At 41.0% G+C, this 27,790-nt stretch overlaps 2 protein-coding genes across 2 annotated transcripts; one reads left to right on the top strand and one right to left on the bottom strand.

The window, feature by feature from the left end:
• Positions 1–1,791: 1,791 nt before the first annotated feature.
• TMEM192 (transmembrane protein 192) lies at positions 1,792–19,061 on the top strand. Its single transcript, XM_039700071.1, has 6 exons — positions 1,792–1,941; positions 4,799–4,945; positions 8,978–9,242; positions 11,185–11,319; positions 15,025–15,127; positions 17,439–19,061. Exons 1-6 carry the CDS (start codon positions 1,900–1,902, stop codon positions 17,560–17,562), a joined length of 816 nt encoding a protein of 271 aa, XP_039556005.1. The 5' UTR covers positions 1,792–1,899; the 3' UTR covers positions 17,563–19,061.
• Positions 19,062–22,106: 3,045 nt separating this feature from the next.
• Positions 22,107–27,454, bottom strand: APELA (apelin receptor early endogenous ligand). The gene is made up of 3 exons (XM_039700104.1): positions 27,130–27,454; positions 26,626–26,722; positions 22,107–24,406 (listed from the first exon to the last, which is right to left on the bottom strand). The coding sequence occupies exons 1-2, from the start codon at positions 27,203–27,205 to the stop codon at positions 26,634–26,636; spliced, it is 165 nt and encodes a 54-aa protein (XP_039556038.1). The 5' UTR covers positions 27,206–27,454; the 3' UTR covers positions 22,107–24,406; positions 26,626–26,633.
• Positions 27,455–27,790: the final 336 nt, after the last annotated feature.

Here is a 27,790-nt window from a genome sequence, read left to right as displayed (position 1 = left end):
CTTTGGTATTATTTTGCTCTTTGTCTCATCTACATAAAGTAGTCCAAATTCTCTCTCTACAGCCATATCATCTACCCTTTTTCATCAGTCCTAACTCTGGAATTCATTATGGACATGTAAGACATTTTGCAAAATCGTCTGTACTAATAGATTAGCTGAAGTAACCCATGGCCACACTAAGCCTCCAGCATTCAAATTTGTATATTAATCAGTGAAAGACTGAAAGAGTTTTTACCAATGCCAGTGTAACGCTCTTCTCTTTTCAATAGCTCACATTTAAAGGCCACAGAATTTTTAACGGGCATTTTTCTTAGGAAGCAAAATCTGCATAGCAAGTGGCAGGTTTTGATTACGTGATTACCGTGCATAAATAGCCCCGTGCTGCTCAACACAAAAAGTTGACACTTACATGATATGAAAATCTGAAACTATATACGGATTGAAAGGTTCCTTTGTATTAAACATATTCAGCGGTGAACTGGTTTTTTTAACCCCCACAGGAATTTAAAAATTTACAGGAGCTTGAAATAAAATTAGTACTTCTGAAGTGTCTGTAATATGAGGCTACAACATAGACTGCACTTACTACAGTATGCCTTTCAGGATTATTACAGCCAATTCATGCAAATAAAATTTTCTACTATTATTTTTACCTTTTCACTTCCCATTTGTATTTTAAGTAATGCTGGGATCTGTCACAACCCCATATTCTCAGAGCAGAGACTGTATTCTTTACATAGAACTGAATACAGTTTAAGTACTAATTGTACTTGTAGTATGAAAAAAGAAACAGTAATGATAATTATATCTTATAGCTGAATGTGAAAAAATTTGTGAGCTCAATCCTGTTTCCATTCATGCCAAATTTTACATGAAACTAAGAGGAAGAAAAGTAGATATTATGTCTTTTTGTGAGGATACAATTGTGCCAGCTAGTCCCCAAATATTGTAGTTATTAGTGATATGGCAAAGGTAATGCCTAAGTAGAGCATTTACTCCTGTGCATCTGTCTAAGTAGAGCTTTCCCTAAGGGCAGCATAGCACTGTTGGGCCATACCACATCTTTTTATCTTACCCTTACCAGATACTTTCATCATTACTGATGGAGTTGCAGTGGAAATAATTTAGGACAGGCCATATCTTCATCTATTTTAGACTGCCCAGCATTAGATCATGCTTCAGGAGGCAGACTTGCAAGTTTGTGTACACTAAAATTACAATGTCTGCAAAATTTGATGAGGATGGAACAGGAATGGAGCAGAAGAGAATGCTTCTTTATTAGAACCTATCTACATCACTAAAACCTCTCACTACAAAAAATACTGTGAATTTAGCAATTAAAATGATATATCAAAACCAAAACAAAGATTGAGTTATCTAGTAAGAACAAGAGCAGACTACTACTATAGAGATTACATACGTGTTTTACGTAAAACAGTTGAAGCTGGCAATCACATATTTCTGACTATGTTAACTGGTGTTGTATGCAGTAAGTATTTATGCACTTCACATATTTAAACTTGTAATTTTTTCCCTAACTGGGCTCTTCAGTAGTCCATTGGGAACTCTTCATTTCCTATTCAGTAAAAACAAGGTTTACAATTATATATAAAATTATAGCTGTTCAAATGAGTGCTAAAAAATGTAAACTTACTGGGACTTTAGGATTTCAAAATTACAATTAGAAGAATTTGTTCTTTTGATTTTATCTTAAACACTTGTCTAATGGCATGTCTCACACACACTGCACATATGTATGCAAATTGTGGCCTCACTTCACTGTCACTGCTGGCGGGGCGGGGCGGGGCGGCGGCGCTGCCCGTGGCCGGCCCAGGGCGGCAGGGCCGTGCCGGGGGTGCCCATTAAACGCCGCCCGGGCGGCTGTGGTGGGAGGCGGCGATGGCGCTGACGGCGGGGAGGCGGCGGCAGGACCTGGACAACGTGAGCGCGGCGGGCGGGAGCGGGGCCGCGGCCGCGGGGACCCCGCCCGGGTGAGCGGCCGGGCCGCCGCTGAGGGTGGGCGCCGCCGGGCGAGCGCCTCATGTTCCGCGCCGTCTCTTCCTTCCGCCTCTTCCTGGCTGTTTTCCGTCCCGGGCGCCCGAGGCTTTATCTGTTCCTTCCGGGGGCGCCCGGCGGCCCAGGCGCGTCCCAGGGGCCGCCTCCGAAGTGAGGAGGCCGCCGCGGCCCCTCGCTCCCCGCGCTGCCCCTCCCCAGCCGGGCTTGAAATATCCCCGAGGCATTTGGGCCTGGGCTTGTTTTTAATCGAGGTTATTAGCCTCTAATCGGGGCTGCTCGTGTGGCTGCTTCAGGTTTTCTGGGTTATTTTTCCACAGGCGGATCCTGTCTGTGCCATCTCTGGATTATGAGCTGCTCGCTGGCGTGACCGCGGCGTTTCTGTGTTTGTTTGAATGTTTCTCCCCGCCCCAGCTGGAAGCCTGCGTGGGCAAGGCTTGCTGGCTGTGGCTTGTTCCTGCCTGCCCTCCTCCTTGTGCTGCCGCTGGGCTGCTGTGGAAGCGATCACATGCTGGAAGTGGATCAGGGAGCCAGGAGGCTAAAGCTTTAACCTGTGCTCAGCAAAAGTGCCAAGCAAGTCTGGATTTAAGGCATCTTGACTTTTGACAGCTGTGGCTTTGGCTCATCTTAATGCAATGAAACCCATGTTTGCTCCAGTTAGGAAGGACGCTTACTGGCTTTTCTTTATGTCAAATTGACTGCATGGGAACATCATGTCCCATGCTTTAATTCCCCTCCTCTCCATGTTGTCTGTAATAAAATCTATTTGCAGATATTATGTAATCTAGTGCTTCCTAATGCTAGCTGTATTTTAGGATACAAAGATGGACTGTAGCCAGTCTTGTGAGAAAGTGGCATGGTCAAACCTCTGATAAAGCTTTGTCTGTGAAGGAGTGCCCTGATCCCTCATGGAAATGAGGGAATGGTGAAATGCAGAAATGGTGAATAATTTAGTCCCATGAGACAAAGGATATTGTCCTAGGAAGAATTGCTGGGTTTGTGGGAGATGTGAGCTGTTAACCCCACTACTGATTCTGTGATCATAGAATGGTTTGGGTTGAAGGTCCTTTAAAGATCTATTTCCAACCCCCCCTGCCATGGGTAGGAACACCATCCACTAAACCAGCTTGCTCAAAACCCCAGCTAGCCTGGCCTTGAACACTTCCAGGAATGGGGCATCTGCAGCTTCACCAGGCAACTGTTCAATGTCTCTCCACCCTCACAGTAACTAACTTTTTACTGATGTGTAATTAGGTGAGATGCCTTGGCTGCTGGAGTGTTGGTCCTTGCTCTCAGAGCTTAAATTACACCTGGCCTTTGAAAATGGGCAAAGGAGGGCTAGAGGGCATCTTTGCTTTCATGGTTCTAGATTTTATGTCAGTGACATAAGAAGAGTGCCATTTGTAAACATTTAGGTGTGCAGTAAAAGGTCATTTTACCAGTCAGGTATTTCAGTAAGGGTCATTTTCAGTCAATGACTGGGCTAACTAAAAGGTATCAAATAGCTGAGGCTGGTCTGTTCACACTCCTCTGTGGTAGGGCAAGTGTAGTGTTCACAGTTCTAAAATAAAACTGGTTGTTGACTGAAATAACTCCTGATTACTATTTCCTTCACTGTAGGTAGTTGTCTGTAGGTGAAATAACACTGGGGAGACAATCTACATTGTCCTCATTGACATGAGATATAAACCTAGGTGTAATCCCTCTCTTCCTGTGTTAGTGTGTAGAAGGATGGCATGTTTCATTTGTGTTGAGGCTTGTGCTGCTTTTTCTCATGGCAAAGATAAGTCCTCAGTTTATAAATCAGTAAATAGCCTGGTGAAACCTGGCACATCTGAGTAGCCAGAAGCCTGGAGTGGGATGAAGTCTGCCCTTGTCTTGTTGTTCTGGGCTATGGTTGGTATCATGAAGAACAGCAGTCAAGACTTGAGAGGAAATCTTGAGCTGTTTTCTCTTCTGAGGCAAGGGACGTAACAGGATGCTAAGGGAGAAACTCTAGCAGTTTTGGCCATTGTAGTGCCTTGTGTGTGTTCCACTTAATATGTATTGAATGACTTTGCCCTGGCCTGAAAGGAGCAGGGATGCATAACTGTGGGGCGGGTTCCTTGTCCAAAGTTTTTCCCTCCACCCATACTTAGTTTTACCTTCTGCTTAGTAAGAGACACTACATTTGAGCTGAATGTGAAGTCAAAGAGCTAGCCCTTGGCTCCAACATGACATGGGCAGGCTGCACTCTCTCTGGTGTAGGTAGAGAATGTCTTGCTCAGCACTTGGTAGCGCCTTCTCTGTGAGCTGCTGCTTCTTTGCTGCCTGAGTTCAGCTCTAGTTACTGCTGCAGGTGTTTTAACATGTCAATAGTATCAAAGGCTGAATACTCAAAACTGTTACACTGCAACTTTGTTGTTGCCTCCAGCTATAGTCAGACAAATGAAAGAACAACAAAGACTTTTGCAGTACCTGTATAAAGCATGTGAGAGAGACTTTGTGCCTTTTCCCCGTAAATATACTGCTGCTTCTGACATCTTAGGATTGAAGCTCAGATATTTGTAATACATTTTAAAAACTGAAGTTCCTGAAGACTCAGTGTGATACTGGGAAGTTGGATTCTTCAGGGACATAAAGATGTGATGAGAGTTTACCTAGATTTAAGAGCTTTCTGGAGATATGAACCTAGTGGAGGTTTTCCTTCTCAAGGCTTGATTTGCTAAGAGGAAATTCTAAAACCTTTGTACATTACTTTTAGAGCTTATCTGTTGCTATTGTTTGCCTTCCCCTTCTGTTCCAGGGCTCCTTGGAAATAACACAGAGTTTGGAAGATGATCCTCTACTGGATGCACCACTCATTTCGTCTCATACATTGCATTCCCAGCTGAGGCCAAGATTTCATGCTATCCCAGCAGTTCTCCTTGCCAATTTCCTGTTGCTAATACATGTAAGTTTAAGAAGCATGATTTCTCTAAGACACTTGTTGTCTCTTGTCTGAATCCTTCAGAATCCACTGTTCATGTGACAGAATTCTGATGATATGACAGTGAATTGCATACACTGGCTGTTCTTCCAAACCAGTGAGGTCCACTTTGCCAATAAATTTTGATAGTGTATATGCTATCAAATACTTTCTGCCTTCTTGTTCTGGTTGCTGGTGCTATGATACATCTTGTTAAGAGGAAGAGCATTTTAAATAGTAGTTCTTCTATGCTGTTGGAAATGTAATTTAAAAATAATATTATTGCCATAGAAGTGCTATGCTAGTTACAGAGGACTGAGATAATTTTCGTGCCTTGCCTTCTGAGAGCAAACCTAATTTCAGAGAGAGGTTAGCTAAACAATTAAAGCTGGACTTGCTTAGGGGGTGTTGCATGTTAGTGGAAGGAGAAAGAAAGTGATCCAAATGTTACTTCCTGCTCTCATTTCTGGAGGTTAAGAGCAAAAAGCACAAATACTGAACAGTATCTAGGCATTTATGGAGGCTGGCAGACAGAAGCAGAGAGAGAGTCCTGCCTAGTAGTGAGTTTTTCCTTGATAAGCTGAAGAGGCTTGTTGTTGCTTGTGAGTATGTAGCAACCAGATATGAAGAAGGAAGGCTGAAGAGCTCAGAGCTCAAGATCTCGCTGAAATGTCATTTTCATGTCTTTTAGGGACATGGGTTAGTTGTGGATGTGGTAGTTTTAAATAAAAGGTGGACTTGATGATCTTAAGGGTCTTTTCCAACCTAGATTCTATGATTCTATAGTACCAGTGACACAAGCTGTTTTAGAGCTTCATTAGATCTCAAATACAAAATGCAGTGCCCAGTGTTCTTGAAAACATGCTCTCTGCCAGGACTTGAAAAGCACATACCAACCTCTTTGGGCAGTTGTTCAATGTTCTTTAGCCTTCTAATTTTAGGAGTAGCTGTTTTGTGGCCCTTGTAGTAGTATCCAGAAATGCTCCTCTGGCTGTCAGGTAGACTTAAGAAAGACCTCTGCTGTTCTGCTGAGTAGACTACCACAATTCCCAACAGAAACCATGTATCCAGCCTTCTCCCTTCCCCTACCAAAAGAACTCTGTGTCATTCCCTTATAGAAGGCACTTGAAATGTGCTATTGGTAACAGGGCAGTGACTATTTTCTGCCAAGCCTTGGGGCTTTTCTGTCTCCTACCATAACTAATGCAGCCAAATGTTAAGTCACCTAGATCCTAGGAAACTGCTGCCTGTTGTCCTCCCACTTTTTCTTTCCTGCAAATGGAGAGAAGTGTGGTTAGATGAAATGGGAAAACTTCTGTGGCATCTGTCAACAACACATTTTCACAGGTTAAGTCTTGTTGTTGTTGCTGAACCTGCTTCAGTGACCAGTTGGTCCTTGGAGCAAAATGGAGAAGTATCCTTTTCTGTTGGCAAAACAGCATTATACTTGCTACCTTCAGTGGCACTGTCTCTCTCACTGAAAGGATGGGTGGGCAAAACAAGCTTATTGGATATCCTTCCCCTGTGCTTCTGCAAATGTGCATAAATCTTGTGGAATGTGAAGAGAGGCCAGGTTAGCTTCTGATGCACAGTCTGCCAAAGGGATAAATGTCCTGGGAAAGATAAGCCATCATAGGATTATGCAGTAGAGCTGTAATGCATCTCTGAAGCAATTTGTATGTAACTTGGAGTATTTCTTCTCCACCTTCATGTGCCAAGAAATGGAGTTAGGCATCAAAATAGCTGCTGTGATGCAGCTGCCTAGTTACATACAATTCTGGAAAGTGGTAGGATGTACTGGACTGTGGTAGGACTGGATTTTTGAGTGCCTTTCCTTTTGCCAAGCCTTCCTTTTCTGAGGGCTTCCCATCAGGAGGCTGGAGAGCAATGTGAAGAGTACAGGCTAGAAATAATGTCCTTATATGAATCCTTTCTTTCCTTTAACCTCTGTGTGTGTGCACATACACAAAATTGAACTTAAATACTACTCTTTATATTAATAACTTTTTGTATGTAAAAAATATGCATGGGGTGAAACACCTATTATTGAACTGCCCAACAATGCAAGTAAAACATATTTAATAAATACCACTCTAAATGCCAGCTTCCTGTTTCCTCTTGTGTGCACTGCTGTAGTAGTTTAGTGGAGATGCAATGCTAGATCAGTCCTGCTTGCATCAGTTTAATATAGCCATTTTCTTTACTGAAATATATTCCTAACACCTGGAAGGAGTAGAACTAATTGTATCACTATTGTAAAATGGCAAACCTAACAGTAAACAGATCAAATAAAATAGCTGAATTATTCATAGCTTTATAAGAAAAGAAGGTGGTAAAATAATAGATTAAACAAATGATAAACCTGCCTCTTATTTCACTACTTAACCTAGCAACTTAACCTATCTCAAGGTAATATGGTATTTAATTTGTATTTGAAGTAATGGTTTTATGGATAATGTGGGGTACACTTCTATTTTGGTTTGGGTTTCTTTACTTCCACCTTCTATCCTATCTGTCCTCTGTAATGTCTTTTTTAGGTATTGACAGTTGTGTGAAAATTATTCCCCTTTCTTGCTCCCTTCCCAATTACCTAACTCTGGTCACAACCTGAGCAAGCTAAGAGCAGTTTGTCTCAAAAGTAATTAAGTAGTTCTGAAAAGTTAATTTCTGTGAAGAGTGCTGCTTGAGAAAATATAAAAACAGGAAATAAAAGTTCAAGGGGGTGGAAAGGAGGCAGTGGGATGTTAAATATTCATAGAACTAAGTGTGGAAACAAAGGCTGCAAAAAAAAATGGGGTGCTTTCCTCTGTCTTCAGTTCTGATGTGCTGTTTCTGTCAGTTATGACATGCAGAACATCTGACACTTTTTTTAAGCTAAGTGTATTAGAACTCATTTTTAGACTTGAGACAAATTGGTTTCTTTTTGTTTTGTATATTAGTAGCTCTCAATTTATTTCTGTATTGGTGGGAGTTGTTTCTCTTTACAGTTCTGTTTTAAAAATATTCCTGTTCTGTAGAATGAACCAGAATGAGAAAGTATAATACTGTTCTTGTTCACTGAATGTACACAGTAGAGAAAATATTTTCTGTGACAAAACTCTATAAATATTAAGAAAGCCCTATGTGTATACATATACTACAGGCAATATGCAGGCACAGCTTTGCTAATTGGCCAAAAGATTGCTGATGCTTGCTGCTGATGCTGGAAATTTGGAGAGGAGTCTAGAAGACAGGAAAAGTTATGGCATAATGGTAGTGGTCTGAAAGGATAAATATATGTACAGTCTGACTATATATGCACTCAGACTGACAATCTGTCTGGTTTTTCTGACAAGTAAAAAGGTAAAGTGGAAAAATATGATGGTAAATATACTACTAAGGAATGATTACCAATTGGCAAAGATGCCTAGCTGGTGCTAATTCACTTTAAATTACTCTGATGATTCACTTTTCTAAAGTCAATGTGGAGATGATCTTCAGTGGCTGTAGGAAAGCATTGATTTTCACTTAGGAAATGTCAATTTTGGGAAATATCAGTTTCAGGAAATATGGAGTGTACTGATAAGATAAGAGCCTGTCCCACAGAGCAGCATTATGTGTACTTGAATGAGTCTAAAAAGAAGTGGTTTCTCTTTTCTAGGAGCATAAATTAAGTTTTCTTTAAAGTAAAAAGGCATAGTAAGGAGGGTCCAGAAATGAAATAAATTCACTATGAAGACTCAAGGAACAGTGAAATTGATTTAGTAGAAATTCTGGGAAGGGTGACAATTACCAGCTCTGTTCTGCTGGAGACTGCTTGCCCTCCTGGAAGTCAGTCTTACAATTTAGCAGAGTGAAATGTAGTGGCTGTAACAAGTGTCTAATGTTTTATATGTTACATCAACTCTAATAAAATCAATTCAGAAAGCAATGCATAATGAATTAACTACATAATCCTGGTTTTGTTTCAGGGGTTTTTTTCATATATATAGCTAAGTGTTGACTTTAAAGGTTTTTTTCTCTTCCTTTCTCTTCCAGGTTGCTTTTGTTGTTCTAGCATTTTTAGCAGCTATGTTTTGCTCCTACCCCAATCCAAACCAAGATAAGTGCCCTGGGAACTACACTCACCCGCTTAAAGTGCAGACTGTCATAATAATTGCAAAAATAATTCTGTGGGTTCTGCATGTCTGTTTTGAACGATATGTGCAACACCACCACAGCAGAGTCAGAAGAAGAGGTTACTTCTCCATATACCGATCAACAAGGCATCTGAAAAGGCTGCCACTGCTGATACATGCCACAGGTGACATGAACTTGGGGTTTCTTCCATCTAAAGCTTTAGACTGTGACACAATAAGAGACTGAGCAGGTTATATATCATTGTGTATTCTATATTATGAACTTTTAAGAACCTGTCTGTGAGCCCTTACGAATGATCCTTTAGTCAAATTAACCTCTGTACTGATCTTTCTGGTGCGCCAGATGCAGGTTGTAAGGAACTGTTTCTAGTGCAAAAATGCTCAGGACTAGGTTGAGTAAAACATTTAGTCATTAGCATTTAGTCTTCAGCCATGGAGTATTCAGTCAGCAAGGTTGGTGTTTGGCTGCTAGTGATCTTGATTTGCATATTCATTTGTCTGGTTGGATATGTGGTAAGCCTGCTAGTCCTTCCAGGAAGCTGCTCTTCTCTTTTCAAATTCAGCAATCCACATAGAAACAGATGAATTGCTTGTTGCCCAACAGCTGTCTGAATTCAGTGAAATAACCAATTTTCTGACCCTCACTGAGGATGTGTAACATTCAGCCCTATATCTGACTGCCTTTCTCTACTTTCTATGGACAAAAGGTGGCGTATTGGAGTGATTTAACTATATTTTAAAGTTACATCTCTGCCAAGTTTAGCTGTAAAGCGTTGGTGCACCTAACTGATGAAGCTTTTCTACAAGTCACTGTAAAAACTGAAATCCATTTAACTTAAGGGGATTTTTCCCACAAATAGCAGTAGAAAAGGGCAGAGCAATGGCTTCTGCAGTGTTTCTGCCTCTTATAATCCCACCTCCCTCCTGGAGTCAATAAATCCCTTTTTTTCACCGGAGTTAATAAGTGAAATGGTCCTGTTCTATATAGAAATCTAGCTTTCTTTCCACACAGTCTCTAAAAGAGCTAGTCAGCTTGATAAATGTGCAACACTTCAGGCTCTGGCCACTAGATAGAGCTCTGAAGATGTAGAAATGTTTGGGGTGCAGTGACAGAAGCAGGCCACAGGAGGCTTAATCACGTTAAAAGGATTATTTCTGCCTGTTGCAGTGTAATTGGCAATCCTTTACCCTGGTTTCAGTCTTAGATGAAGCCCACTTCTCCCCTACTAGACAAACTCTGGGCGTTTGTGAATGTTCAGATGCAATCAGGTGAATTTTGATCATCTGTTGTTGAGAAGGTAGTTCTTCCATTACTGCAAGCTTCCTGCCATGGTAATGACTGCTGATACCACTTCCTTCACTTGACTGGCACAGCAGGAAAGAGAAGTACAGTTCCCTAGCTACATTAATGGTCTTTATAAATGTAGTTCTTTATCCAGACACTGATCTGACACATTTTTACAGGAAGGAAGAAAACACTTCACACTCAGTATTAGAAAAGATTTTCAGGCCTGTAACTCAGTATTTTTTCTCCTTGACTAATTGTACTAATTTCAATTAAATTTTCAGTTATGTTCAAGTATTAAGATAATAGCAAGTGGAAGCCTATGTAAGTAGGCTTTGAAAGGAACGTGTTAAGGATTTTTGTTTTTTGCTCTGTTAGCCTAATTTAAATATGTTTTAAATCCACTGCTTGAGGAAAATACTCCCTCATTTTCAGCTGACTTACATGATCTCTTAGGAATTGAAAGAATGACTAAGAAGAATAGCATCAACAAAGCCAGAAACAGTTTAAGCCCATGTACCTATTTTAGGTATTTCTAGTGTGTTTCTTCCACTCTTGTTTTTTAAGTCAGAAGAATCTATAAGAAAACTCCTAATTGTCTACCATTACAAGCATATCCTGAAATGAAACCTCATTTTGCTACCAGCAAGTATGAGCTTGCATGTTAAGGAAATTAGCTGAAGGGGCAAGCATGGTATGAAATGGAAAAGCATTACTGAAGTGTTGCAACCTATGCAGATACTACGCATGAGAAAGCATTTGTTAATTTTCAATAGCTAATAAAATTAATAAATCTTTAAAATATAACATTTGTTTTCTAGGTAATACAGCCCTGCTCTTGATTCTGTCGGTGCAGCATTCCTTTCCTGATCACAGCAAAGTTTACCTGTATCTTATCCTGGGAATCCTGAGCCTGGAGATGATCAGTTCCCTGACATGCTTAGTGATTTACACAGGTGAGAGAGGCAAGCTTAGCCTTCTTGTGTGACATTCATTATAGCTGGTACTCAACTGTTTGTTTGCCCTCACAGTAGTTCACTTGTGGTTCCCCAAGGCATTTAACTGCCATTATAAATACAAAACTATTCTGTGCTTGTAGAAGGAGAACTAAGGCAAATTCAAAACAAATTGGGAAAGGTTGTCAGGCTTGATTTGGTTCCAAGGGCTGCTAAATGAAAGCTCCATGTTATCTTAAAGCTGTTAATCTAGTGAAGTGGCAATAAATGCCTAATTAATTCAAAAACTGTCTCGTGAACAGGTTTGTCTGTTTATCAGTGTTTCACAAATGCATGCACCACAAGCTGTGAAGCAGTAAGAGCTAGCTGGCTTAGTCAGAACTGTCTGGGATTTACATGTGGGGTTTGCGTACCTGATTGTGTGATTGTGCCTTTTCCAGTCTCTTCCTCTTTCCCTGGTCCCACCCCAAAGGCTTCAGTTTCTCTTTGACACTAAAATTGAAGATTCCTTCCAATGAATATTTAAAAGATGGATGGTTTTGGAAGCTGTGATCATATCAAAACACTGTAGTGCTTTATAAAACTGTGAGGCTTTGCTTTGTGCTATCACTGTTGGTTTGTAAGGTTGTCTGCTTTAGGTTTGGCATAACGTATGAGACTTGATAAAACATTTGGCTTTAACTTTGCAAAACTATCTAAAATGCTGATAAATGCTTAAAAGAAAACTTTGGTGTGTTCATAGTAATGCAATGGCACACAGAGATACTGGTAAGTAGCTTGTTTATCTAGGAAATAAAACCTATTCTGACTCTCCTTCAACAGCATCAAAAATGCACCAAGAAATAAGGTCCCAGTCCTAAACTATGTCTTTGTCTTACAAGTGTGCAGAAGCCTGAGTGCTGCAGGCTGGTCAGGCTTTCCCCTCAATGGCCCAGCATGGCTCAAGTAGACTGACTGTCTTCTGAAAGAATAAAGGCGGTGATGAGGGAATGCAATCATGGCAGTGCTGGAAAACTATTCCAACAATGCTGGAGATCATCCCTTCTTTGCATACGCATACTTACTTTCCTGGGAAACTCGGGAAATAAGAGATAAATTGTAAAACTTTAATAGTATGCCAGGAATTTCAGAGAAATGCTATTTCTAGCCCCGAGGCCTGCTGGAGCTCAAAGAGCTGCATTGTGTGACTCTTACCTTGGCCAAAAAGGATAAGTGCAAGAAAGATGACCTGCATAGTAGTAAGGTCTGAGCTTGTACTTCTGTAAGAACTCTCAAAACTATTTTTCTGCTTATTTGTCACCAAAAGGGTATTGTTTCCTGATTTTTACTTATGCCAGTTCCTGTGACCTTCAAATTCATTAACCATGTTTGTGCTATTACTGTTGGTTTGTAAGGCTTTAGGTTTGGTGTAACTTATGAAGACTTGATAAAAACACTTGCCTTTTAAACTTGGCAAAACTATCTAAAATCTTGATAAGTAAATGCATAAACAAGGAAGTTGTGGGGTGCATTGTTGTGCTTTGCAGCTCAAAGAGGCTTGATGAAGGGTCCAGTGAATCTTGGAACTAAGGGGAAGAGTTAGGAGTTGTATTGCTAGGAAGGAGTAAGGCAATGTCTTCTACCAACAGCTGCCTTATCTCTTGAGCAGACTCAAATCAACATAAAATTCATTCTCTACAGCTTGGTGTACAGAACTAGGGTTAATTTTTATGTGACTTTACACCTGCTGAAAGATGAGGAAGACTTCCAGTCACCCTAAGTTGCTTTTTCCAGTGGGTGATGTAATTTGTTCTCTTGTTTTCCATCCCAGTGCTTGAGATAAGCTGAGACTGCTTGCATGTCTGTCTTTATCTGTAGTGGTGGGTTTTAAGGTTTTTCAACATTTTACTATCGAATTAAGGCTGTACTGAGGCAAAACAAATGTATTTGGGGAATTTTGAAAATACCCTGAGAATCTGTAGTAATAATGACATTCAGATGGGTTTTTTCTCTTAGCCAGAGCAGAGTATGTGACTGGGTGGAAGCATGAAGCTTCTTTAATGGAATAGTTTTAAGGGCAGCCCTCTGCTAAGGTTTAGAATTCCCCTCTTCAAGGCAAGCACTTAGCAGATTCTGCTAAAATAGTATCAGCTGAGCAACAATGGGGAGACTAAGGTAAATTTACACTAAGAACTACTGACCCACCCTTTTTTGTATTAGTTTTGTATAATTTTGGAGAGAAGGCAGCACCAGTTCACATACTGTTTCTTCACAGTTAAGTAATTATTTAACTATGAGAATGAGACATAAATGCTTATCTGTAGAAGGTTCATGTACCTGACTTATTTTCTGTTAAATAATACTGTCTCACAAATCAGGAATACCTGACTGTAATTCTAGGTACTTCTCATGCTTGTTGGACCTGTTTATCAATTGTATGATAGACAATTTCCTGTGAAGGACTGCTGCCTTCCTTAAAATTATCTCCTTGCAGCAGTGTGTATATATAGCTGTAGGATGCAGAGGCAGAGATTCAGAAATCTACAAGGAATTGCTGTGATTGACCTATAATAGACTTGACATATATAAATCGTTCACGTGAGGTAAAAGTGCATGGAATGAAGTACGATACAGACAGCTCTAAATGTCAGCTTACTATTCTAAGTTTTTTACTGCTAGGATAGGGAGTAAAGCTTTTAAAGACTTACTAAATATATGTATTTAATTACTTTCTCACATACTTCTAATATCACTTGAATAAAAGACCAACATTCCCACAAACAACACATGTTGAGAATTCCACATCCATTCCTTTGTGGTTTTATTTGTAGAGAAATACCATCATAGAAATAACTAACCTTTGAGCCTAACTCGTAGTTAACCTCTGGAGGGTCTTAGCATTGTTTTAGCAGGGTGGCCTGTAATAAACCCCATCATAGTACTGACTTGTAAGGACACTCCTCTGTTACAGTAGTGTGGATTTCTCACAGAGTTGCACTGTAATGTTTTTTGTGGCATTAGATGCATTGTTTCACAAGCAGCCCTAACTGTAGAGTCCCAAATGCATACTCTGGATATTTTGATATTTTCTCTGAATCAGGATCTGACATTGAATGGCTTTAAATATTTTCAGCTTCCTTTTTGAAATAATGCAGAGGGTGCCTACAAATTTTCCCACCCATACATCTGTTAAATTTAGCCTTAAACTCTATTCACAGGTGCCCAGGAATGACTTCTGGGTTTGATAGCCAAGACTGCTTGGTTCACAATGGCTTTCTGTAGCAAGTCTGCCCTAGTCTGAGCAGGCAGACAAGGTGCTGCTTCACTGCAGCTGGTGTAGTTAAAGTAGTATTTATTGAAGAGCTTAAGCTAGAAGTTCTGAACCAGCTACCAGTACAAAACTTCTTAAAAAAATTTTATGCCATTTAGCTTAATTTTGCCTGAACTTGGGAGAGTGAATCTTGGTACCCTGTAAAAGGCAACTAAGGTTTCATCCTCTCTTAGGGGGCAGATTAAACTTTGCAGATGTTAAGCAGTATGTTCAAGCTTCCCCATTAAAGTCTGCTTTTGCTTTCCCATTTCCCATTCTCTACTTTGTCTTTCCATGTCCTATCCTAAGGTAATCTTAGGATCATCTGTTACAGATTTTTATAACTTGGACTCTGGTGTTAAAGCTTCTTTTTTCCCCCCTCCACTTTCCAAGTAATTTATAAAGCTTTCTTACAGTGAGAATAAGCAACTTCAATCGTGCCAAGCCAAGACCTGACATAATTGAAGAAGAAAAGATGTATGCCTACCCTAGTCACATTACCTCAGAAGTTGGATTCAGGTAAGAATTCTGTATTCATTTTGTGCTGTGTTCAGCAATGGTATATAGGTAACATGAATGGAATTGCTTGATTTCCTGTAGACTTCCATGCAATCTTAAACCTGTCAGCTAAACCAGAGGTGGGAATAACAGCTCTGAAGGAACTGTGTATAAGCCTCCCATTTTAGATGCACAGATGAGATGCAGCAGTCTTGTAGTTTCTCCATAGTAAATGACAATTTACTATGATACAGAAATCCTCAAACATAAGGATGGAGGTGATTTGACCATTTATGGCTGGTTACATGAATTTTTAATCTAAATAGTTGTGCTTAATCTGGTTTAGTTAATTTTATATTAGGTTTAAGGAGAGAGGGTGTTGTCTTAAACTGTTACTTAAAGCAAGCCTACAGAAGCCTAGCTGCTTTAGCTAGTTTTTTCAGGGAAGGAGATATATTTTGGGCAGTTGATAGACAAAGAAGAAAACTGAGCAGCTCTCAGTTCTGTGCCAGCAGTTGGACATGAGATTCTAGCAATTGGTTTGGAATCTATTTTGAGTTTGGGAAGGAACTTTTAAGGTGTGGTGGGCACTTAAGGAGTAAGGAAGGTCTCAGTGAGAGTAGAAGCTGTCCAAGAGTAACTGAAACTGTCCCAGGCACTGAGGCTTATTTTTCATTTGTTCTTTGTGTACCTGCCAACTGCTCAGTCATTTTTCAGTTGCTGAAATCAGTCTGGTATGACTTAATATAAACTAGTAATTGAAAATATCATGGATTTCTGTAGAAGAATTAGAGATTTTCTAATACAGTATGACTTGCTTCTATATGTGCTGCCTTCATGAAAGGTTGACTAATGAGAGATGACTAATACTTTGGGACTTTCCCTGGTATCACAAATGCAGCATGCACATGCTTTTATGGAAGTTGGAAGTAGATGTCCAGGATACAGGAAGGATTTAGAATTGTCTTGAATTTTGATACCATGTCTGACTTCCATTTTGATATAAAAACCATGGTGATTGTATGGTGGACCTCATTTCTTTCTCATTCATATTCTCCCCTGAGAAATTCTCAAATGCCCAGGGAATGTGTCTGCAACAATGACCAGCTAAGGAAAAAACTCTGCTCATTTTTGATTAAAGAGTGCAAACTTCCTGTGAGAACTGATTGGAAAACCGTTATTTTAATTTAGCTCTATACAACTCTGACTCTCGTTCCCTTGGGAGTTAACATCTATTGAAAAGTGAATCCTGTCAGCCCTTCAGTTGACCTTGGTATAAGAATGTTTTTTGAATATCATAACCTCTGTAACCTAAGCTACTGATTGGGAGCCTTAAGTTGGTAGTGCACTTTACTGGTAAAGGTTGCAAGTTTTCTGTTTACAAAATTTGTGTTCTGTACTTTCCCCAGTTTATCTGCAGTGGGTTTTTAATTGGACCTAAGCTTTTTTTTCACTCAATATCCTTCTCAACACTTTCTAAGAACTATGAAATGGGCAGTGTTCCTCTACAAAATGCTGTAAGGCTGAGGAACAACTTTCTCAGCACTAAGATGCTCACAAGCGTACTAAGAGGGCAGATTCCCAAGTCAGCTGAGAAGAAATAATGTGTAACAAAAGAGTAGACTACACTCAGGAATTGGTATTTCATCTTGCTGTATCTTAAAAATTCCTAATTAGATTTGACAAAATTCTGTACTTTTTTTCTCTCAATTAAGTGAGCTTTATTTAAATGTTTCAGTGTTACTATTGAAATTAAAATGAGAGATATCTGAAAACTGGATATATTTTAAGGGGGGAGGGTAGTTGTACAGGAGATCGTAGAAGTAGCACAACTTTTTGGTGCTGATGCTGTCATGGTGTGTGACAGATATTGCTGTATATAGTAGCATATAATGTATGCTACTCCAGGTTAATCAATTTCTATCTTTACGATGGAAAAGCTTATGGTCTCCCACAGCTGAAAGATATTATGCCTGCTCAAAACAAGCTTCCTAATGTGTGTGGGAAGGGTTCCACATTTGTTGCTACAATTCTAGCATATTGTCTGTCTTGGTTTCTTAAACAGTAAGATCCTCACTCTGTAACTGTCTAGCAGGAAATATCTAACTCAGTTCTATATACATGGCATGAAGTTCTTTCTACATTCTCGTGCAAAATAGAGTTACACATATAGGTGTTGTAGATTGCCTCTTCTCTCAAAAATTAGTTGATCCCAGGAAAAGTGAAACTAAAAGAAACAACTGTTTAAGTATGTGTTAATTAGCTCTGATATTTCACATATTAGAAGGCTGCTGTCTTTTACTGAAACCCATATTTACTTTTGTTACTCAAGGGAAAATTCCAGTTTAGAAGAGATAGTTGAGAAGCAAGGAGATGTAATAGAGTATCTCCAGCGACACAATGCACTGCTCAGCAAGAGACTGTTGGCGTTAACATCTCAGCAAATCAAAACCTAACAGCATTTGGGAAACTCCTGCAAGAGCTCTGGAGGAGAACGTGAAGTAATGTAATATCCAGACTGGCTTGTACAGATGTGACTCTTCAGTCATCTTTCACGTTTTGAAATGCAAGTTAAGCTGGAAGGATAAGCTGTGCATAAACTATAAACCTATTACAACTGGACACTCTGGCTCTCTTCAAATCCTCAGTCCTGGAAAAAAGTTCTGCGGCTTCAAGGATTTTTAATTCCTCATAAGTTAAAGTTGGACCTGAGTTAATGGTTTAACTTTGCCCAGTTGTTGTTATTATTTTGTACTGCTGTGTAACCATTAAGCTTCAGGCTACCAAAGTATTTTATATTTCTGGAATACAAATTTGTTCTGTAGAAAAATCTGACTTTCCAAGGGATATATATATATATATTCTATTTCTGAAGCTGAGATTAGATGTGTTCTGTCACTGATTCCCTTTACTTCCAGGGATAGAGGTGTGGATTACTTCAGTAATCCAATACAGGTACTTGTTTTCTAGATGTCTCCTTTTCTCCTTTGTCAGGTAAGTGGAGAAATTTGGCATCCAATTTGGGATTATAAAAAAGTGGTGGGTGGCCTAAAACTGTTAATCTCACATACAAGTTTGTGGTACAAAAACCATGCCGTGATAAGCAATTGTTCAGAATTCTGGCTTTAAAGCTCTTAAGAGGGATCCTTATTACTATCCCATTACTAGGAGTTTGTGTTAGTAACAGGACTCCTAGTCTGCCAACTGAACTAACAAAGCAAAAATACTTGAGCATGAGCTTTTCCATTGATCTGGTAACTAACTTGTGTTGAATGCTTTTAAAGATGTTGTCAAAAATACTTGTTACATACTTGCTCTTCACTTTGGCCCTTCAAGAAAGTCAGCATCTTGATTCAAAAGTTGAAGTGGTGTATGTGGGGAAGTGGAAAGCAGCAGAAGACAGGAAGGTCTTTTAGAAGTTGAAGAAACAAGAATTCTTGGTTTTAATTTATGGTGAATTAAGGCTGGTGAAAGAAACATTTTGTTCTGGGTACTATTTTGTCTACCAATGTAGACAAAGAATTATTTTAGAAGCCAATACCTCTCTGGGGATAGGGTAATCACTAATCAAAACTGGGAAGAAGACTCTTAAGAGGAATGGTCTTGTAGTTGAATATAAGAAAGGAAAATTAATGCATCCTACTTTGGTGTTAGGGCACAACTTTAGAAGTACCTAGACAGTTTAGTGTGCAAAAAATATGGGGGTTGTCTCATTCAGAGCAAAATAAATATTGGAGGCTTTGCTGCTATCCAACATTAGACTGTTCTCCTTAGCTGTTGTTTCTTGAAAATGCAGCCAGAATTTTATAGTATACATGTATGGAATAAAGTTACTTGTTTTTAGAACTCAGGTTTTGATGTGACTCTCTATGTCAATTTATATAATTTCTATGAAAACCAGTAAAATGTGACTGTGAAATCCATGCACAATAAATGCAACCAAGAAGAGTGTGAATTCTGTTATTTCCAAGCTCATGTACAGATGGTTCCAACAAGCAACCTGCAGATTTTTCTGTTATGCTGAAGTTCTTACAGCAGTGTTGGCACTTAAAACTAGCCAAACAAGGATAGCTGTTCACTTGTTTTGAAGCTTTAAGTTTAGCTTTATTCCCCTTTCTGGATAATGTGTCTTTCCATCATGCTTCAGACTTCTCTGCCACTTGTATTTCTTTCCAGCATTGAGAAGAATGCTGCATAGTGAGGCAGAATGGCTTTCCCTTGTTTTGAGGTCATTACTCAAACCTTCCTCTTATCTCTGACTGCTCAAGGTAAACCTTGGATTAACCAGTGGTGTTGCTTTCTGTGGAACATGGTGACTGGAAAAAAAAGCAAGTATAGCTTTCTGTGTGCACACATGTACATCTTCTGCCCTTTAAATGTTACCTTTCCTAAGTACATAAGTGATAACAAATGATAACAACCACCCACCCCTTGCCCCAGTTTTATATCTTTATCATACTCCCAACTATGTCTTGTTTTCTCAGTGTCTTTTTAAGCTTTTTCTTTGGGCAGGGTGGAGGCTTTTAACATTTGTATGGGCTCCAGCTGGAAGCTGGTTATCTGTAGTACTCACTCTGAACACTTGAACCACTGGCCATGGTAGAGCTGCAGTGAATTGTCAAGTAGGAGCTGCTGCTGTGTGTGACAGACCCAGGCCCCTTGTCTGCAGCAGATGGGCCAAGGCCAGCCTTGTTTGGAGGCAGAAGTATTCCCCAACCCCAGGTTCCCCTGTGCTGCCTGCCCCAGTGCATGGCATGGTGTTTCTGGGCTCTGTGGGCCTGGGCACCAGAACCTGTGTTCTGGTTCTGCAGGCACCTGCCTCCTCCTGGTCACCACCCTGCCCGTGGCTGAGCTCACTGCAGGTGCTCAGGGGCCTGTGTGCAATCAGCTGCTTCACAGGCCACGTGGAAGGGCTGAATGGCTGCTGCTGTGCAAGGGAGATGAAGCTCAGCTGTGACCTTGCTGTGTCTGACATCCACAGTGCTAAATTGAACAATGACTCCTAATTGTTCTGGTTCTGCTGTATCCTGTTTATCAGATGCCTCTCTGCTGCTGCAAGGTTGGGTGCTGGGGTGGCCAGTGCTGTCCGTGCCCAGTGTGGCAGCCTGGGTGCCTGTCCCTGCAGTGCCAGCACCTGCTCATGGGTTGTACTGTCTGAAGTGAAATCCGTGGTGTGCTGTGCACGCAGTAAGCACTGGAGCATTGGGTCCAAGTTTCAGGGGGGCAAAAGGTGCTGCTTTGTGAGCACGGGTTTGCATGTGCTCTGCTGCAGAGTAGTACTTTGCTAACCACCAACAAAGCCCTGCTCTGGTGAGGTGTGGCAAGCCCACAAAGCTGTTATTCTGAACAGCTGAAGTGATACCCTATGTAACCACAGCTGCTGAAATCAATCTGTATTTGCAGGTCTTGGTAAGAGCTACCTGATTGCAACTGGCGCAGCAGGAAGATAACAAAAGTGAAGAAATGTTTCCTAATATATGCTTAAACCGTACCTTAAAATAAAAATTAAAATAATGTATCATTATTTTATCCTCTTTTTTATTATTCAGTGCTACCCCAGTAGCTTTTTATGTCTAGAAAACCAATATATATGGGTTTTAGGTCTAAGAAAATAAGTACTTTGTGCCACCTAAGGAATATGTTGGGTTGCCTGAAAAATGTTCACATTGTGAGGTTTTAATAATTTTTAGATTAAATGCTGAACTGTGCTAAATATTCTGTACACCGGAAAGACAAGATGTGATCTCTTGTGAATGCACATCTTACATGAGGGAAAACTCTCAGTCAGTATTTCTGTTTTGTCTTTCTGAATTGCTCGTACTGGATATTCTGTACAGACACTTCAGTATTTCACTCTGTGAGGGAAATCACTCATTGTAAAAGATTTTAACAGTGTTTTCCTGCTTTAAGGTTCCATACTAACAAGTAAGTAACTAAGATGGAGTTAAGCAGGCTTGCTCTACGGGAAGTCCTTAATCTAAAAAACAAGGTTGCAGCAAGGACCACAGACCTGGGCAGAAAACAGTCTGAACAGGTAACTGGAGACATGGAAAAGCAGCTTCAGCCCTGAAATGAGTTAGGCTTTCTTTCTAAAAGCCGTGTTGCCCTGTTTGTGCTGTTGGAGTGTTTCCTGCTTTGCACAAATATTTTGCAGCTGATCTCTAGAAGAGAGAGGCCAGTAGAAGAGCAAGTAGTGAGAGATCAGTTGGCTAATTGTACTCTGATAGTCAACATTTGAAACTTCTTTGCCATAGTAATGTTTCTCCTGATTGATGTAAATTTAAATATTTTGTGACCCTTAGCAAAATTTGGCTTTGTGTAGACACTGAGATATTTATAGCATGTGTATGTGGCGTAAGGGAAATATTTCCAGTCTTTATTCTCCTATAATTTCCTTTTTTCCATACTGGAAAGGGAAGAGGTGAATTGTTTATTATCCTTTGGGAACACGCTAAACTGTTGTTTCTCACCAAAGCCTTGCATTTACCTCCGTTTCCTGCTGACCTGCTGTTACAGGACTTAATAAAATGTACTTTCAAATTATGTTTTCGTTTTTCCCATATTACAATTAAGTACAAGACAAGGAGTTAACTCAATGTTTTAGAAACTCACATTTTGCCTTCCAGAACTTGAGGTCTTAATCTATCTTGGGATCAAGCCTTGCTAGATTCATCTGTGCAAACACCAATTCTGACTTTGACAGCAATTTGTACTTGTGCAAGCTGCCTTCAAATGTACACTGGTACATGCACAGGGAGAGCTCAGTCAGTTTGGCTGTTGCAGGACTGTGTCCAAATTATTCAAATTTATAGATGTGGTCACACTGTAATCACACAAAGCCATTCTTACCATGAGCCTTATGTTTTGCACATCAAATGGAAACAGTTTCTACAAAGTCAAATGCAAATCTGACTTGAATCAGAATTTTGCATTTTTAGAAGGACAGAAGATGTCAGGAAATTTTTTCCATTATTAGCTATCATTTATTTGTGTCAGAAATTGAGTAAAAAATTTTCAAACACTAACTCTTATATGAATCCACAGGGACAATAGTCAACTTCTCAATTTTCTTTAGATGCATTGCCTTTGACAGCTGAAGAATACAAACTTTGAGGAGTGTACAAAATTTATTTCAAATAAGATATTATTTGAAATGCATACTATCTTTTTACAAAATATACAATCAACCAGCTAGTTGATAAACATATCTATTGAAGCTCACAATTAATGCCTTTTTTCAAAGCAGATCTGATGGTATCAGAATGCCTTTAAAAAACAGATATTTAGAATAATTTTGTAGATTGATAGGCGGCTTCCTAGGGTGCTATTTTATTTTTACCTTTGTGAAGGAACATGCATTTATAGCTATTTGATAGATGCATTATGTATTTTTTACCATTTTATCAAAGTTAATTGAATAATTGTGGTTATATAAAAGATCCAGTGCCACAATAGATCCATATACTCATTCATAAGACATAATTGTTAAATAGTTACTCGTCACGTCTCTTGCTTTCCCACACTCTTTACCTGTAGTTCTAAACAGAGTTAGCCAAGGATACATATCAAAGCCAAGTTCAATAAATAATTTTTGAAATATATGTAAGTGGTAGAACGCTTCTTTGGGAAACTGCTTTTTTTTTCAGGACTCCAAACGTTTACCTGCAGGACTGCTTGTTGGTTTAGATAAGTTTGACCATCTTTTTATGATGGTTTTACACAACTCCAGAACTGGGTCTGAAGTTACATTTTAATTTTTTTTTCATGGAGAAAAATTTGTAACTCCTATTAAACTCTGCCAGTATTAATTCAAGTAAAGTTTCAAGTTCTTAGAGATAAGGGGTTACATATGCACACTGATTAGAAAGTTTCAACTATCCAGTTTTTTTGATTGTTGTTCTTTCAATTATTAGAAACTATGTGTTGTAAGTTTAAAAATTTATTACCAGATTTAAACCTCAACACTTCTGTTCTTTGATTGTCTTTATATATTTTGTAAAAAATGTTGGCATTTAAAGTCTAGTGCAATGAGTTAAAAATTTGGGTAATTTTATTTTCAGGTTGTTTTGGTTATGCTAATGAAAGGGCTATCACGTTTTCCTTTGTATGTAGGTAGGTAATTTCTGCTGATATAAAAGGCAGATGTGAAGCACGTATTTTTAAGACCAAAACTCAGACTAAAAGCTCAATGTATTCTTGACCTCCAGTGCTGAAAAGAACAGCCTGTTTTCTGTTTGAAGTCTTCATTCATTGTAGTGCCATGTTCAAATATCCCATTCATTTAAATTACAGGAATAGAGTGCTATGCAACACTAAGGCTGACCAAACAAAGGATTCTTTTCAATGGTCTATTTTTATGCTCTATTTATAATACTGTAGCTGGTATTTTAGGAAAACTACTATTAAGCAAATAGCTCTGTAGTACTGAATTTTCAAGCATGTTTAACTGTCTGGTTTGGCAGCCCACTTTAAGAAAACAAATGATAGGCTTTGCAGTAACAGCTCATTAGACAGGAGGATGGGCTTGACCTTAAGGCCTGGCTTGAGAGATCTGAGTTATCAGTTTGGCATGACCCTTGGCTAATCTCTTATCTCTGTGTGCTTCAATTCTCTATCTACACAATGAGGGATAACACTCTCTTTGCTTTCTTATATTGTAAACTCTTACTATGCTTACTATACATGAAGCCAGTGGGACCACTAGTGTGGTGCTGGCTTTGGTGCTATTAGAGTAATGCATTCTATGTTTTTATTAAGGTAATTCTATAAAGATGTTAGATGTTAAAACATATATGTATATATTATTAATATATAAAAGTATAAACAAAAAATGGACTTTCAGAATTCCATACTGGAGTCTGATACTATTTCATCAGCCTGAACTGAGTAGTCAACAGTACTTTCAATTTCACTCAGTCTGAATATACCATCAAGAGTGCCCTTGGACAGATCCTTCCTTCTTACTGCCACCAGAAATCTAGCTCAGATCAAAATCTACCTGATGTTTGATTTGATCTTTGACTTTCACTAGTCACTGTGAGAGCCAAACAATTTGCAGGGAATGATCCCACCAGGTAAGTTCATGTACATCCCCTATCACCACACTTCAGCCCCCACCACTTCTCAGGGTGTGAGACAGGGGCCAGGTCCAGGCCCAGTAGAATGTGACAGACAGGACTGCTGAAGGTGGCACTGTGGTGGCTGTCAGGTCAGCTGTTGTTGATCTGGACTTCTGACAAACTTCTCTTATCGGTTTAACTGTTGCTCCTTTAAAACACTGGAAAGTACAGAATGAAGTGGCTGGGGGAAAAAAAGAAGAAAATGAGATAAATATTAATGAGAAATTTAGTAGTCTAAATAAGTCTCATATAAAATAGGATCTATTCTTTATTAACAGAATAATATTATTTATTATAATATTTCTTAATTTGGAAATTTCAGCTACAAAGTTGGAGGAAAAAAGACAAAAGCAAGAAGGCTGCTAATATAAAACTTTCTGCCATTTTTTTTGTCCTGTGTTTTGTGTATGGAACTAATGAAAAATCAAATTCAATCTTCTCATTCCAAATGCTGCAAGAAGCTGCTATGCTCATTTTAGTTTCCAACCGCTAGTTGAAATTCAGGCTTAAGGGCGCATCCTGTTTGCATCTGCAAATGGCTCTATCCATATGTACAACTCCACTGAGATCAATAAGATTACTCATGTGAGTCAAGCAACCCAGGCATGTAAATATTTGCTGAATTTGGACTAAAACTGGAAGGGAATGTAAATGTAGGTGGTAAATCCTACTTAAGATAAAGGATAGCACCCACAATGACTGAAGTTAAGAGAGTTAGTTCAGGTGCCTGTCTCCCCTTACGCCCTGGTAGAGGTTTACTGAGTTCTAAACAGTTTTATAAAGCAGAAGGATCTTTAGCTACATGTCTACAACATTTACTGAGAATTAGTAAGTACACTGTTTTGTTTGGTCATTGACTTTTATTACAAGAAATCAGCTCCCCAAAGAAAAGGAGATAACCCTGAAAGTACCTTTTATCTTCATATTCTGTGAGGAAAGGAATTCCCCACAGAATATGGGGGGTATATGCAGCTACTGCAGTCTCAAGCAAAATGCATCCATTATATGAGGCTTCAGAGCACTTCACAGAAAGTGTAGGTGCCTTCTACACAATTTCCAGACATGGATGCTGAATGGAAGGGGGTTAAATGTTCTCTTCTTAGGAACTGAAACAAATAATTCACAATTGAATCACAAAGCCACTGGGTCTAAATTCCTCTGTCCCTCTCCATTCAGTCTCTGCCTGCTGAGTGAATCAATCCAATTGCTTTATCTTTTTTAGTTTCAAGCTTAAACTGATGATGGAGTATGATTTAATCTGTCTCTTGTTTAAATGTAGCAGTGAGGAGGCGTGGCATTCAGTAGTAAAGCATCCTTCTGGCATGTCCTTTCTACTTGCATCTCAATTCCGGCACTCAGTATGCAGCCCATCTGAGATTCACTTTAAGATATGGCAATCTTTTTTTCAACCTCACAAACTTGCAGTTTGCCATCCCATATGCACATTCCAGGTGTTTATGGGCCAGCACTATAGAGTGGAATGGTACCCTTTTGCATGGCAGTTTTGGGAGTGGTGTTGGTTCTTTTCACCAAGGCAGTTTATGCATTGGCAAGATGCTTGGTATAGGGTTGTTAAAAGTTTTACTTTAGACTCCTTTTCACTGTTAACCACGTAGTAAATCAAAACATTTTGGCTCCAGAATACAGATTCTGCCACCATTTATTTAAGATGCTGACATGCCTGGGGCTACAACATTATTTTAATATATAATGAGGGATGCAAAACTACTGACTGCATGTTTTATTCATTCTTAAATTGCAAAGAGAGCCTGGTTTCCTTTTGATGCCTGCCCATTAGCATATTCTACCTGTGTGCTCCTGCGGTCACTTAGTGTTTGAATGTATCTGCCCTCATCAGCTATAAAGCATTAATGTTTTGCACTTGTATAGCCTTTCATCCAAGGAGCTGAAGGTCTTTTGCTGACAGTGATTAAGAATTACAGTCCCCTTTGAAGTGGGTTGAGTGCTGCTACCTTCATGTTACTGACGGGCAGAGTGAGGCGGCTTCGCCCTGCATCCCACACGGGGGAAGTGTCATCGCTTGCAGCCCCGAGCATCCTCTGCAAGCGCCGCTTTTCCCAGCCCTTGCACTAGCGACACTCTGCCCCGCAGCCTTGCCAACAGCCTCGGAAGGCAGCGTTCGGCCCCATCAGCGGGCTCAGTTGTTTTTCACTGCCTCAAGAAGGCATTTGGCAGGCGGGGTGGCCTGGAAGGGGGAGAAAGCTGCAGCGTGCGGCGGGACCCGCGCCCCAGCCCCGGGACAGCGCCCGGCCCGCCGCGCGCAGCTCCAGAGCCCCGTTCCCAAACCAGAGCAGGGGAGCCCGGGCGCAGCCGTGCCCCGCGCGCTGCTCCAAGGGCAGGAGCCAATTGCGCTCGCTGCGGCCCCGCGCGCGGATTTACCTGGCCGCTCAGGGGAAGGGCACCCTGGAGTGGAGCGGCATGCAGCGCCGGTGCGAGCAGCCGTGCCGGTGGAGCTTCCTGCGCAGCGCCAGGCTGGCTGCGGACAGAGAGAGGGAGGGAGGGAAGCGAGGCGTGAGAGGGGCCGCCGGCAGTGCCTCTCCCCAGCTGGGCCGGCCCCGGTGCTCCCTGGTGCCCGTGCCCTCCCGCGCCGCCGGTCTTTCCCGGTAGCAAGTCTGCAACAGTTGCCCACCTTGGGTCCCAATTTATCCCTGTTCCTCTCCCCCCAGCAACCCCCCGCCTCCCCCAAAGTTGCCAGACTCCTGGGAGAGGCGAAGCATCCTCTCCCGCTGCCGCTAGAAGTAGGGATGAAGCGCACAGATGGATGCGCCAGGTCCAAACTCGTGCCGAGGGCACACACTGGACGAACGCGCCCGAGGTGCCCATGGCCGGCACGAACGCCCGGCTCCCGCCCCGGCACAAGCATCACGCTGAGGCATCGCCTACCTGGCCGCTGTCCGTCGGCTGGGAGGAGGCTCGCCAGGAGCACAAGCACGACCCACAGCAGCAGCTGGAGCCTCATGTCTGCAGTCAAGGCGGAGGCGCGCTCTGGGGGTGTAATAAGTGAGTTCGTGTGTGTGCCGGCGGGGAAAGGCACGCACCGCCGCCCGCGGGGCCGTGAGGGGCCGTGAGGGGCCGGCAGCCCGCGCCGCTCACGTGCCAGGGCCAGGCCGGGCAGCCCGGGCCAGCCGCCTCCGCGCGGGGCAATGGCCAGGCAGGGCCGAGGCTCCCGGCCCGCTCTCTTCCCCTCTCCCTTTCTCTCTTTTTCTGTCACTCCCCCTTATTTTCCATAAGCAAACAGCGCAGGAATGAAAAGCCCGTGTAAACAGCAGCTCCTGTCAATGCGTAGGGGCAAGGAGCCTCTCGAACAATGCGGCCGCTCCACTTTAAATTCAACCCGGCCAGGAAAAAAACATATGTAAAACAAGCCCCGATGTTCCCTCCCCCATTTGCAACTGTTTAAGGTTTGCATTGCCCATATTGGTCCCACATGCAGACAGCAATGGCAGGGGCAGGAAGTGCCCCCCCGACCTTTGTTCCCCCTGCCGAAAGCGGGGGCAGGGAAGCCCCCCAAGCATGGCCCTTGTCCCAGCTCGAATGCCTTCTC

The sequence above is a fragment of the Passer montanus genome, unplaced genomic scaffold (assembly GCF_014805655.1).
Source record: "Passer montanus isolate IOZ18808 unplaced genomic scaffold, ASM1480565v1 scaffold14, whole genome shotgun sequence".
Classification (NCBI taxonomy): Eukaryota; Metazoa; Chordata; class Aves; order Passeriformes; family Passeridae; genus Passer; species Passer montanus.
This window is presented reverse-complemented; position numbering and strand designations above follow the sequence as displayed.

Bases quoted from the DNA above. Each gene is read 5' to 3' on its own strand.
- TMEM192 (XM_039700071.1), top strand. From the start codon at position 1,900: ATGGCGCTGACGGCGGGGAGGCGGCGGCAGGACCTGGACAAC. The intron at 9,243-11,184 runs GTGACATGAACT...TTTGTTTTCTAG, and splicing joins ACTGCTGATACATGCCACAG to GTAATACAGCCCTGCTCTTG. The intron at 15,128-17,438 runs GTAAGAATTCTG...TTGTTACTCAAG, and splicing joins ACCTCAGAAGTTGGATTCAG to GGAAAATTCCAGTTTAGAAG.
- APELA (XM_039700104.1), bottom strand. From the start codon at position 27,205: ATGAGGCTCCAGCTGCTGCTGTGGGTCGTGCTTGTGCTCCTGGCGAGC. The intron at 26,723-27,129 runs GTAGGCGATGCC...CTCTGTCCGCAG, and splicing joins AGCCGACGGACAGCGGCCAG to CCAGCCTGGCGCTGCGCAGG.